This window comes from Scyliorhinus torazame, chromosome 10, assembly GCF_047496885.1.
Source record: "Scyliorhinus torazame isolate Kashiwa2021f chromosome 10, sScyTor2.1, whole genome shotgun sequence".
NCBI classification, from domain to species: domain Eukaryota; kingdom Metazoa; phylum Chordata; class Chondrichthyes; order Carcharhiniformes; family Scyliorhinidae; genus Scyliorhinus; species Scyliorhinus torazame.
In genome coordinates, this window is record NC_092716.1 from 16987192 (window position 1) to 17000931 (window position 13740).

General features: G+C 49.1%; 1 protein-coding gene across 2 annotated transcripts in view; it reads left to right on the forward strand.

The window, feature by feature from the left end:
- Positions 1-560: 560 nt before the first annotated feature.
- hprt1l (hypoxanthine phosphoribosyltransferase 1, like) overlaps positions 561-13740 on the forward strand; it is a 70289-nt gene continuing 57109 nt past the window's right edge. The window contains exon 1 of one of the 2 annotated variants that reach the window (XM_072517825.1): positions 561-748. In XM_072517825.1, the coding sequence (XP_072373926.1) occupies positions 731-748 (18 nt within the window). In that variant the 5' untranslated portion in view covers positions 561-730. The remainder of the gene's footprint in view (positions 749-13740) is intronic. The other variant, XM_072517826.1, reaches the window with a different exon arrangement.

Genomic DNA, 13740 nt, shown 5'->3' on the forward strand with positions numbered 1-13740 from the left:
GAGATGTGCAGGTTAGGTGGATTGGGCATGATAAATTGTCCCTGAGTTTCCAAAAGGTTAGATAAGGGAAAGATAAGTCTATTGAGTTGGATGATCAGCCATGATCGTGATGAATGGCGGGAGCAGGCTGGAAGGGCCAAAAGGCATCCTCCTGCTCCTATGCATCTAAAGGGGGGAGGGGATGCTGTTTCAGAGGGTCGATGGACCGAATGGCCTCCTTCTGCACTGTGGTGATTCTATGATGTATGAACACAAGGATGGGCAGATGAAGAATTGGACAAAACGTGGGCAGAGCCAGGCTGGCCCTTCTGCAGCGCTTTGCGATTTGCTGACAGTGATTGACAGGTGAGGGAGGGAGGGCGGGGAGGACATGCGCGGTTGCCGGGGCGACGCCGCTGCTGATTGACAGGGGCAAGTGCGGGGGGGGGGGGGGGGCGGTGTGATGCTGCGGAGGGCGGCCGGCGTTGCCGGGGTGACGGGGCTCAGTGATTGACAGGTGAGCAGGCGGCGCGCGCTGGATGTAACCATCGGGCCGCAGTGACGTCAGTGGGTATCCCCGCCTGGCCAGCCGCAGTGAGGACGCTGCAGCCGCTCAGCTGATCGCAGTGCTCGGGGCTGGCAGCGGAGGGCAGGCAGGGCAGGCTCCAGCTGACGCTGCTCTTTCCAATCCATCAGCCATTCAGAATCTCGGCAGCAGCTGCGGCGAGTGAGTGAGTCAACACCATTTGCAATGGCTTCAGGATTGCTGGTGAGCACCTTTCACCCAAAAATTGCGCATTGCTCCCCCAGCCCAACCTGATGGTTCCATTTGCTGAAGGTGCTCCACAGGCACCGGCTGCTTTGCAACGCCATCGCAGGTCTGCTGCTGACCACACGTCTGTGTGCGCTGCAGTTGTTTGTATTTTGATGCACTGGCGTCCTTGATGCGCTGCAAGTTTATTGGAGGTGCGCTTGTTTGAAATATCTTGCGTTGGCCAAATGGCCTTTTTGGGGGGGGGGGGGGGGGGGAATTAACGATATTCCTGACATATTCCTGACAAATGTCAGGAGTGGTTTATTCCGCGGCAGATTCACCACCAGCACAAATCTGCAGCCAACCCGCTGCTGCCGGGCGAGTCATCTGTTGGAATTGTTCAGTTCTCGGTTTGGCGACTTCAATGCAAAGTTCCGCTTCCCTCCCGGGCTCCAATTGTTATTCCAACACTAAATCCTGGGACAACCTGTCTGAGCAGCTGTCTGCCCCCTGGGTCAGCTCTGAATTTCACGGGAGAGCGAGGTTGATTTGCATCAGCAGGTTGGCCACATTCGGTAAATTTGACTCTTGTGCCCCGAGTGAGTTGGGTTGGGGGAAATCCTGTTGCCTTGCTGTCTAATGATTCAGACATTTCAAAATCATTGGTCCTGGCCTGGTGGGGTGGATTGTTGGGGGTGGGGAGGAGTGACTGGCTCTCCCTTCCAGGGCATCCACTTTGTGGGTATCCTAACAGTTGGTTCTTCCTCGGGACAGGGGCCTCCTCTTGGCTAGGGCCAGAGTTTGTATCCTTCATTTTGGTGTAGGTGCCTTGTCCTAGTTGGGATTGGGTATCGGGGTTGTGGGGAAGACCCTGGGGTTGTACTCCTTTGGGACACTGCTGGGCCAGGCCAGGCCTGACGCCGAGGTTGGCATTGTCTTGTCCCCATGGATTTGGTGTGGGGGGGCGCCTGGTGAAATTGGATTTGGCAGTGATGATTTTGGGATGGAACTGGGCGCTGCCGAACTGTTTTATAGAACATTACAGCGCAGAACAGGCCCTTCGGCCCTCGATGTTGCGCCGACCTGTGAAACCACTCCATATGTCTATCCAATGACCATTTGAATGCCCTTAGTGTTGGCGAGTCCACTACTGTTGCAGGCAGGGCATTCCACGCCCTTACTACTCTCTGAGTAAAGAACCTACCTCTGACACCTGTCCTATATCTATCTCCCCTCACTTTAAAGCTATGTCCCCTCATGCTAGACATCACTATCCGAGGAAAAAGGCTCTCACTGTCCACTCTATCCAATCCTCTGATCATCTTGTATGCCTCAATTAAGTCACCTCTTAACCTTCTTCTCTCTAACAAAAACAGCCTCAAGTCCCTCAGCCTTTCCTCATAAGATCTTCCCTCCGTAGCAGGCAACAATCTGGTAAATCTCCTCTGCACCCTTTCCAATGCTTCCACATCCTTCCTATAATGCGGCGACCAGAATTGCACGCAATACTCCAAATGCGGCTGCACCTGAGTTTTGTACAGCTGCAACATGAACTCATGGCTCCGAAACTTAATCCCTCTACCAATAAAAGCTAACACACCGTACACCTTCTTAACAACCTTCTCAACCTGGGTGGCAACTTTCAGGGATCTATGTACATGGACACCGAGATCTTTCTGCTCATCCACACTGCCAAGAATCTTACCATTAGCCCAGTACTTTGTCTTCCTGTTATTCCTTCCAAATGAATCTCCTCACACTTTTCTGCATTAAACTCCAGTTGCCACCTCAGCCCAGCGCTGCAGCTTATCTATGTCCCTCTGTAACTTGTAACATCCTTCCGCACTGTCCACAACTCCACCAACTTTAGTGTAATCTGCAAATTTACTCACCCATCCTTCTACGCCCTCCTCCAGGTCATTTATAAAAATGACAAACAGCAGTTGCCCCAAAACAGATCCTTGTGGTACACCACTAGTAACTGGACTCCAATCTGAACATTTCCCATCAACCACCACCCTTTGTCTTCCAACAGCTAGCCAATTTCTGATCCAAACTGCTAAATCATCCTGAATCCCATGCCTCCGTATTTTCTGCAGTAGCCTACCGTGGGGAACCTTATCAAATGCTTTACTGAAATCCATATACACCACATCAACTGCTTTACCCTCATCCACCTGTTTGGTCACCTTCTCAAAGACCTCAAGGCTTGTGAGGCACGATCTAAAACCGTGTTGACTATCTCTAATCAAATTATTCCTTTCCAGATGATTATACATCCTATCTCTTATAAACCTTTCCAAGATTTTGCCCACAACAGATGTAAGGCTCACTGGACTATAGTTACCGGGGTTGTCTCTTGTCCCCTTCTTGAACAAGGGGACAACACTTGCTATCCTCCAGTCTTCTAGTACTATTCCTGTAGACAAAGATGACTTAAAGATCAAAGCCAAAGGCTCAGCAATCTCCACCCTAGCTTCCCAGAGAATCCTTGGATAAATCCCATCCGGCCCAGGGGACTTATCTATTTTCACACTTTCCAGAATTGCTAACACCTCCTCCTTATGAACCTCAAGCCCTTCTAGTCTAGTAGCCCGAATCTCAGTATTCTCCTCGACAACATAGTCTTTTTCCTGTGTGAATACTGACGAAAAATATTCATTTAGCACCTCCTATCTCCTCAGACTCCAAGCACAACTTCCCACAACTGTCCTTGACTGGCCCTACTCTTACCCTAGTCATTCTTTTATTCCTGACATATCTATAGAAAGCTTTAGGGTTATTGTTGATCCTACCTGCCAAAGACTTCTCATGTCCCCTCCTGGCTCTTCTTAGCTCTCTCTTTAGGTCCTTCCTAGCTAACTTGTAACTCTCGAGCTCCCTAACTGAACCTGTAGAGGGCTGGCTCCCCACTTTGGAGGGCATCGAATGATTGCTTGAGAGGTCTTGTTATCCGAGCAATTAGTTCTGATGGTTCTTGATCTTTATTTCTTCTGAGAGACCCCAAGGCAGACGCTCCCATTGTGACCCTTACTTTTGACTTGGTTTTCCCCTGAGCTGTGTGAGGTGAAGTTTAGTTTTGCCGTATGTATAGATGGGGGGGTCTCAGTGGGTTTTGTTTCTCTTTTGTTTCGTTGTGATCATAGAATCATGAACCCGACAGTGCAGAAGGAGGCCATTCGGCCCATCAAGCCTGTACTGATTTTCTGAAAGAGCGCCCTACCGAGGCCCCTGCCCCATCCCCATAATATTTGGACACTAAGGGGCAATTTAGCCTGACCAATCCCGTTCAACTGCAGATCTTTGGACACCTAAGGGCAATTTAGCACTGCACCACTGCCTCCCACTGGCCTGGGACCCCAGGTGGAGCCTGAGGAGATCCCGCCTGTCGATGATCCCGGTGGTGGGATCAAGGCAGATCATGGGTTGGTTGGTGGGCCCGTGTCGCCCGCCGTACTCAGCGTGATGAAGGATTCGGGCCCGGAGGGCGACTGTCCGAAGGTTGTCAGCCGCCCAGTGTTGGGAGCGGAGGGTGCGTATGAGGCTCTCTGCAGTGGGGTGCAGGGCTCACTTGTGCCTGACACTGTGTCGCTCCTCACCCCCTCTGGGGGACTCCCGGAATCTGGCACATCATAATTGAAGGTTCTTTTGTTTTTACTGCCTCCGTAGATAGTTCAGGCAGTTCCCTATTGGGCCCCCCTCCACCAACACCCTGACTCCCTTCTTCCCCACCACCCTCCTTTCCCCTCTCTCCCCACCAACCCCCTTCTTTTCCCTTCTGTTAGTACAGAGGCGAACATATCTGGTCTCTCCAACGCAAAGTTTAGTGCTTGTACCATTTGTTTCTTGTAGGAATGTGTTGTGAACTGTTTTCATAATCAGAGTATCCACTCCCCTTCCCCATACATTGGTACTGAGGGGAGGGTACCCTGTTTCTCCAACACAATTAGTGTTTGTACCATTTTACCTTGTGTGTATATCTTGATATATCTTTTTTACTGTTTTAAGAAAAAGATATGGCCTATCCAGCCAACCTGCGCATTTTGGACTGTGGGAGGAAACGCACCCAGACACAGGGAGAAAGTGCAAACTCCACACAGTCACCCAAGGTCGGAATTGAACCTGGATCCCTGACGCTGTGAGGCAGCAGAGCCAACCACTGTGGCACCATATTTATAGAAACTTGGAAATTTCAATAAAATACGTTCTTAACAAGTCTTGGAAAGGCAGGTTTCAATGCAGTAATCATTGACGGTTCCTCAGGAACATTCAGTTTAGAAATATGAAACGGATTTGATGGGGCAGGTAGAGGTGGGGATTGTAGAATCGGTGGTCATAATCTTAGCTCGCCATTTAGGACGGACGTCGCAAAGCAGTTTTGAACACAAAGCACAGCAGTAATCTATAATTCCCTTGCCATAAGACTCTGTATGTTTGGGGACAGTTGGAGCTTTCAAGACTTGAGGTAGCAGGAATATATTTCAGTAGCACAGTGCTTAGCACTTCTGCCTCACAGCATCAGGCACCCGGATTCAATTCGGGCCTTGGATGACTGTGTGAAGTTTGCAAATTCTCCCCGTGTCTGCGTGGGTTTCCTCCGGGTGCTCCGGTTTCCTCCCACAGTCCAAAGGTGTGCAGGTTAGGTGGATTGGCCGCGCTAAATTTCCCCTCAGTACACAGGGACGTGCAGGTTAGGTTGGATTTTCGGGGAGTAGACCTGGATAGGGTGCTCTTTCGGTGGGGCGATGCAGACTTAATGGGCCGAATGCACTATAGGGGTTCTAAGAAATTCCACAAAATATGGAGCGAAGACTGAAAAATAGAATGAAGATTGATCGTGATGGCCTGAATGGTGGAGCAGGCTCAAGGGGCAGAATGGCCTGCTCCCCCACCCACCCTCCGGCTCAAGGGGCAGAATGGCCTCCCCCCCGCCCACCCCCTACCCCCACCCCCCCCCCCACCCCCCGACTCAAGGGGCAGAATGGCCTGCTCCCTCTCCCCCCCCCCCCCCCCCCCCACAACCCCTCCGGCTCAAGGAGCAAAATGGCCCCCCACCCACCCCTCGGCTCAAGGGGCAGAATGGCCTGCTCCCCACCCCCTCACCCACCCCCCTCGTCACTATGAACAGATCAATGGCAACTGTGATATTTTAGCACTCTGTATATTCCACCTCTGTTATTTTCATAAATATACACTCAGAGCCGAGAATAGAACTGTGAATGTAATGTTCCATTTTTAAAAAACAAAACAGTTGTCCACTTGAAACAAAATGAGATCCTAGAATTGTAATTCATTTATGCTATCTATCACGTCTTCTTTTTATTTTTTCTTGTTTTTATTCGATACATATTCTGCTGATTTAAAGTACGGGATCTGAGCACTGGTGGATAACATCGAGGTGACACATTAGTATTAGGGTTCAGGCCTCTTCCAAACGTCTCTCTCTATCCAGATACCATGGGCGGGATTCTCCGTTTGCCGACGCCGATTTCGTAATCGGCGATCCGGCAAAGAATCCCTTTTTAGAACCGAATGGGGGGCATCGCCTGTTTTCGGATGTTCTACCCCCTCCATCGAGGAGTATGCCGCACGCCGTTGAGACTTCCTCAGGACCTTACCTGAAGGCCCTCCACCGATGCTCCGCCCCCGACGGGCCGCGTTCCCGACCGCGTGCGGCCTCAGAGGTCGGGTACCCGGCGTGGCGGCTGTGTCCAGCACCGCCATTGTCGGGCGGGAGCAGTGCCGCGGGTGGGGGGGGGTGCTTTGGCGAGGGCTGGGGGAACTGGTGGGGTGTGGCCTGGGAGTGGCGAGGGGGTGTCCAGGGGGGGCCGTATTTGGCAAGTAAGGTCCAAGCGCGGCCGGCGCCATGTTGTATGGTGTGACCCCTCCAGGTTCTCGCCATGCGCATGCGCCGCCACGGACCCGGCAATTCTCTGACCGTTTATATCGGGAAGGCCCTGCATTTTATGTGGAGTAGATGCTAGCCCCTCACCGTTTGTAGGATCGGAGCTGGGGCCTCGCCGATCTTTCCCACATAAAACGCCACGGATCCTCCGGACATATCCCCAATGTTGGAGAATCCAGCCCCATGAGGATGTTAGTGATCATGACCTATCTTCCAGAGAGGCTTTTTTCCCTCACTTCAAAGTGCCAATTTTCCCAACCACTGAATTGAAACTGGATCTTTTGTCCCAGGGTAACTTCGGTGTAAGCTCCCTGAGTGAACAATGAAACATAAGATCAGACGTAGACCATTTATCTCCTTACCCCGTTCTACATTTCAAACAGACCATGGCTGATCTGTGACCAAATATCTGTCATCCCCCCCTATCCTTCGATAACTGGCTAATAAATCCCTCAATCTTGCTTCAGGTATCCTGATAATGCCTGAAAATCCCAGGCCACATCACATTGTTCGGGCATATCTTTGACAGCTCTCTGCCTTGGTTTGTGCCATAGTGGTCAACTGTGTTGTGCATCGCTTTGGCGTGGCTCAGGAGTGCCCACTCTGGCATTGCAGTCTCTGCCCTAGTTCCTGTAGAGGAAGTCAATAGGCTGAGAAGCTGCACAAATTACTGGCCCCTATTTTCTCTGGGCCCTCTTCCCGGCCACCTGAGCTTTCTGTTTCACCTCGCCTCTTCTCATGTCCCTGCCCCCCCCCCCGACACTCAACCACCAGAGGTCTCGGCCATCAATGACTACCTCCCAGTTGTCAGTGCCAATGTCCACCATTCTTCATCTCTCGCTTGCAAGTATACTTGTAGGGGAGGTATGGACGCCCAGCGGGTCATGTGCCCGTGGCCAGTTCACCATGCAGAATGTAATTCTGCATACGGACGTCATCTATCTGATGAGCTCGGCCGATCCCGCGCAGGCACTGTTGGCTGAATGAGTCTATGCTGGTAGAAGTAGCATGTTCCAGGCCCTTGGAGCTGCTGACCTTGTCCTGCCAAGAAATACCAAATATATGTCTGAGCCTCCAAAAATAGAACATGTTCAGCGTTTTCTCCTGTTGAGCATATATAGTCCAGGTGTCACGACTGTAGAAAACTGCACCGAGGACACTGGCTCAGTGGATCCTCTGTTTGTCTTGTCTCACAGTCTCTTATTCAGTTTGGCATGACAGCTGAAGTTTGTACGATTGTCTGCGTGTTGATTTCAGCACCAAGTGACAGATGGCTAGGGATTTTGGTGTCCTTATTCCTTGACTGGGATTCAAACCCAGGCCGTGTGGGTGAGAGTGCCAGATCCTAACCACGAGAATCAACTAACAGAGGTGCACAGGTGGGCCTTTAAGGGGATGCTTCAGAATAGGTGCATTCCAATAAAAAAGAAAAATTCCAAAATGTGGATCTACCATCCCTGGTTAACTGAAAAAATTAAAGGTAGAAAAAATAGAGTGAGAAATATAAAGACAGATAGAAAGTTTCTATCAATATTTACAAAAGAGTTAAAGTGAGCATTAGTCCGGTAGAAAGTGAGTGTGGGGCATTAATAATGGAAAATAAAGTGATGACTGATGAATTGAACAGTAATTTTGCATCAGTCTTCGTTACAGAGGATACAAGTAACATTCCAGAAATAGCAATCGATCAGGGGTGGGATTCTCCGTCCCCCCAGCCCCGTTTTCTGGTGTGGCGTGCCTCTGCCAGCCGCAGGATTCTCCGTTCCTGCAGCCGGCCAATGGGGTTTCCCATTGGGGCCACCCCACGCAGTTGGGAAAGCCCCGGGCGTGGGTGCTGGAGTGGTACTGGGCAACTTGTTGGTGGAACTGCGGATTGGAAAGCCCTGGGTCCTGATGGATTTTATGCGAGGGTCTTAAGATAAGTGGCTCGTGAAATAGATGACATTAGTTATAATTTTCCAAAATTAATTAGATTCAGGGAAAGTTCCATTCGATTGGGAAACTGCATAAGTATTCAAAAAGGGTTGGGGGGGGGGGGGACAGAATGGGGGAAACGTCGATAAATTCAATGTAATCAGGCAGTCAACATGTTTTGTAAAATGGAAATCCTGTTTAACCAATTTATTGGAATTCTTTGAAGAAGGAACATGCACTATGGATAAAGGTGCACTCAGACTTCCAGAAGGCATTTGATAAAGCAGTGATTTTCAATGTGGGGGTCACGACCCACGAATGGGTCAGCGGATGGTGTACAATGGGTCGTCAAAAGATCACCAAAATGATCCCCAAATATCGCCTGACCATGTTTACCGTTTTCTCTCGAGGTAAAGTCTCACTGCAGTACAATGTGTGACCGTGTAAGACTGATGTAGAAGCTGGTGCTGTGGACTCCCTTGCCTCTCTGGGCCATATAGTTGGGCAGATTGTAGTCAGAGCCCTGTAAAACCCTCTGCTGCTGTGTTCAGCATCAGGATCTGTATTATTTCTTGAGTTCAGTGTGTCACGAATAAACCTCGTGCGTCTTTTAACATTCTCTCCGTTAAACTGGACGTACTGCCTCCTCCAGCCCTACAAGCCTCTATGTGCACTTCTTCCACTTCCGAATTGTCTCTACACACCGGGGCTTTTGTCCATCAAGGACGCTTCTTTTCATCACACCCCCTGTCATGATATGCAGACATGCAGATAATGATATACAGACAGGCAGCTAATGAACACAGAGAACAGGACATGACCCATGAGCAGGCAGGATACTCAGGGGTGGTATCTCACTATAAAAGGCACGAGGCACTCTCACTGCGCCTCTTTCCACTGATGAACATCTACAGAGTGAGTCAGAGTGTATGTACCACTTCACACCTCCAGCACGTGGCTAAGAGCTAGTCTGGTTCAGTCAGACAGAGTAACCACACTTAGGTTAGCAGTGAGTCGAACTCATAGAGAAATGTGCCACTGGTTCACTAAATCAGACTGAACTAACTTCAAGGTCTGGAGTGTCATTTGGTTAAAGCTGCATCCAGTGGCAGCCTGTGTTATCCCAGAGTAGATAACACATCACCCCCGACGCTTTTCACCCCCTCTTCCCAGGTACTCATACCCAAACATCCATCTCTGCCATGTGGCTACATGGACTCTGTGGTGAATGTATAGTGCTAATAATTCACCAGTGCATTTGTATCATGTTCTGCTGTTGTGTTATGCTGTTAACCCTGTGGGCTCCACCAGGGGGCCATTGTGTGGCTTCACCCACGGGGGGATATGTTGGGACATGTACGGGCTCCGCCCATGTCTTCTCCCCTTAAGAGGAAGTATAAAGAGCAGCTGACCTGCAGGCAGTTCCCAGTATTGTGCCAGTCGCAGGCAGGCACTGTTCTAAGCTGATTAAAACCACGGTTTACTTCTCCTTGTGTCTTTGAGTGAATTGATGGTCGCATCAGACTCCACCAACTGAATCGGTTCCTCTACAGCAAGGGCTTTTGCACCTTTATCGGGGCTTCAATTGTTCGCCAAAGATGACAGCTGGCGACCAAACTACACATGTATACAGGAGCCGGTAAAATGCTGCAGGTGTATGGAATGTGTCTGCACGTTTTGCATGTTGGTCAGCTGAGCTGTACCCAGCATTGCCTTTTTTTTAAAGCATGTTTTCAGTCTGTTACATAATTACCTGGAAACGGCACTGACCGGCGTCCAGTGACTTTCTGTCTGACCGTGTTTTTCGTTCAACACTTAGGGCTCCTGTTTCTGAAGTTGAAGATCTGTGTGTAAATTCCTATCCGAGGTCTTGTTAGGTTTTTAAAGTGTGAACGTGACGTTGTTAAACTGTGCAATATTGAGCCTGTTAATCTTTCCAGTGTTTGTACGCAATTTTCCAAATGCTAAAAATGGGTGTGAAGGAGTAAAATAATCAAATAATCCTGAGTTACTCCCTTAAGCAATGTGTCAAAGTGGAGCTGTCGTTTACGATGAAACAGCAGCTCAGTTTGCAAATTTACATTCAATAATGCAGAAGTGTCAACAAATGACTTGTGACTTTTTAACAGTAATTATGGAGAATCTTTTGTGAATGTGGCGAGGGTCGCGACAGTCGGCCATTTTGTAAATGTGGGTCACTCAAAAAGAATTTTGATAAACAGTGATGAGGTACCACATCAAAAATTATTGTGGAACATTAAGGTTTATGGGGGGGGGGCGGCGGGCGGTAACATGGGTAAAAGATTAGCTAGCTATCAAGAAACTTGAGAGTCGGCATGAATTGGTAATTTTCAGGATTGGCAAGATGTAAAAATTGGTGTGCCACAGGACACAATGCTAGGGCCTCAACCTTTATTAAAAATCTTTATTAAAAATGACCTGGGTGAAGGGTTCGAAGATTTGGTCACTAAATTTGCTGATGACACAAAGATAGAACAAAGAACAATCCAGCATAGAATTGGGCCCTTAGGCCCTCCAAGCCTGTAAGCGAGGAAAGAAAGTTGTGAAGAGGACATAAGGGGATGCAAAAGGATAGGAGTAGGTTAGGTGAGTGGGCAAAGATCTGGCAAACCGAGTATAATGAGGGAAAATGTGAAATTATACATCTTTACAGGAAGAATAAAAATAAGCATGTTATCTAAAATGGTGCCAGTTTGCAGAGCTCTGGAATGCATCTGGATCTGCTATCCTAGTGCATGAATTGCAAAAGGTTAGTGTGCAGGTACAGCAAATAATTAGCAAAGCTAATGGAAAGTTATCATTTTTTGCAAGGGGAATTGAATAATGGGTGGATTGGATTGACTTAAAGGATAGGCCAGTCAAGTGTCCGTTGGCGTTTAGAAGAGTAAGAGGTGACTTGATTAAACATAGAAGACCCCAAGGGGCCTTGATAGGATGGATATGGAGAGGATGTTTCCTCTTTTGGGAGAATCTAGACCTAGGGGTCACTGTTTAAAAATCATGGGTCGCCCATTTAAGACGAGGTGAGATTTGTTTCTTGAGGATTGTGAGTCTTTAGAAATCTCTTCCTCAAAAGGCGATGGAGGCAGAATCTGAATATTTTTAAAGCAGAGATACATAGATTCTTGATCAGCAAGGGAGTAAAAGGTTAATGGGGGTAAGTGGGAATATAAGATTTGAGGTTACAGTCCAATCAGCCATGCCCTGATCGAATGGTGGAGCAGGCTCGAAGGGGGAGTGGCCTACTCCTATTTTGTACATTTGTACACCAAGGAACACAGGGCATTTTGGGGGAAAGCTGTAGCTATCCACATGACGATGGGTAACAGAAAGACCGATAAACCTCCAGATATGGAGGCTAGCTGCAAAATGAGCTGGACTTTTCTAACCAGTAGGCAGCTGGGGACATTAGCGACAGGATGTTCAGGGTGGGGTGAAGTAGAGGGTGGTGACCCTATAGAATTCAAAACCCCATCAAGCTACCTTTCAACACCCCTATTACGTGGCACGCAAGGGCCACCATTCAATAAAGCCTAGCGGAATAAAGTCCTTCAGTGGTAAATGAGATCCTTGCTGTGAAGGCCTTGTCCTCAATTATGAAGACTCATCCAGTCATTGGAACCAGGCAATACCCAATACCGTGGGACCTGCTTTGCAACTGGCCTTCTGCTCTAAAAGACACCTCATCAGGGGCCTTCGACAGATGGCTCATTTCCTCAAGCCCATGATGGTCAGTGGTAATGGCGGCTGGATTGTGAAGTCAGATTGCTGGTCACAACCTAACACCCAGACAGTGGATGCCAATTAAACACACCACCCTTCTCCAATGCAGACAGGTTTGTAGCTGTGTTTGACTGGCCCTCTTCTGGATTGGTTCTGCTGACAGGAAGTGGTTAGAAAAGGTGCCTCAACAGTCGCCAAACCGGGCTGGAAAACCACATCCAGCAGGATCACCCATCCAGCGGTCAAAACTCGCAAGAAGAAACAAGTGAGGTCGGATCTTTGAGGCAGCATGAGCAGCCTTTTGGGAATCCATGGCCAATTTACAACATCCAAAGGTAGCGGATGGGATTCTCCGTCCCGCTGTGCCCATTCTGCCCCCCCCCCCCCCCCCCCCCCCCCCATGGCAGCGGGATCCTCCGAGAATTCTCAATCAGAACCTCACCGTGGACATGCACCTGCTGGAGAATCTCCCTCAACACACCATCATAACTTAGCTGGACGGTGACGATCCAAAACTCGACTAAGTGCTGCCGACCAGATGGAAAAACAACAAAGTTCCTGATTCTGACAAACCTGTGAAACAGTGAAACCAGAAAAAAGCTTGCTGATCTCTCAGTGCATGCCCTATTTATGAAGCTCCACATCACCTTAGAGACGCCAATCCTCAAGAAAGGAGACAAGTCGAAATGTGCCATTGGGCAATGCTATGCCCCTGTAGTTGGTAAAGTCCAAGGTAGGTAACTTCTTAATCGCCAACTGCAGAGGAGGTCCGGGCAGACTTCCAGAATGACTTCTGACCTGCCAGAGGAACAACCTATGTGATCTACACAGCGTGTTAACCTCCAGGTAAAGTGCAGAGTAAAACACCCCTTTGTACATGCCTTTGGAAGGTGGCTAATATAATTCCACTATTTTGAAAAGGGAGTTTGAGAGAAAACAGGGAATCATAGACCAGTCGGCCTGGCATCAGTACTGGGAAAAATGATAGGATCCATTATCAAAGGTTTTATAACGGAGCACTTAGAAAATAGTGGCATGATCGGACAGAGTCAGCATGGATTTATAAAGGGGAAATCATGCTTGGCAAATCTACTGGAATTCTTCGAGAAAGGATCCGACATGCTCGGATCACCAGAGAGGACCTGATCCTCACCCACTTTCATTAGGACGTGGCATCGTCTGTCACCTCTTCCCCTTCCCTTCCACCGTTTCTCCCCCCACCCCCACCAAGGTCTGTGTGACATCACTCTCTGGTGGATGGGCCTGTGCTGGACTCTCCGCTGGACAATATACAAGGGCAGGAGGGTGATGATAACCGATGTGAGGTGGGCTCTGGTGCTTCTCTATCTATTCCATAGTCTGACTCCTGTCTGACTGCTGGTCGGGTGCTCACACCCACCACCTGCACTTAGTATGCCTCGGCAACTGGGTGTGGGGGTTGGGG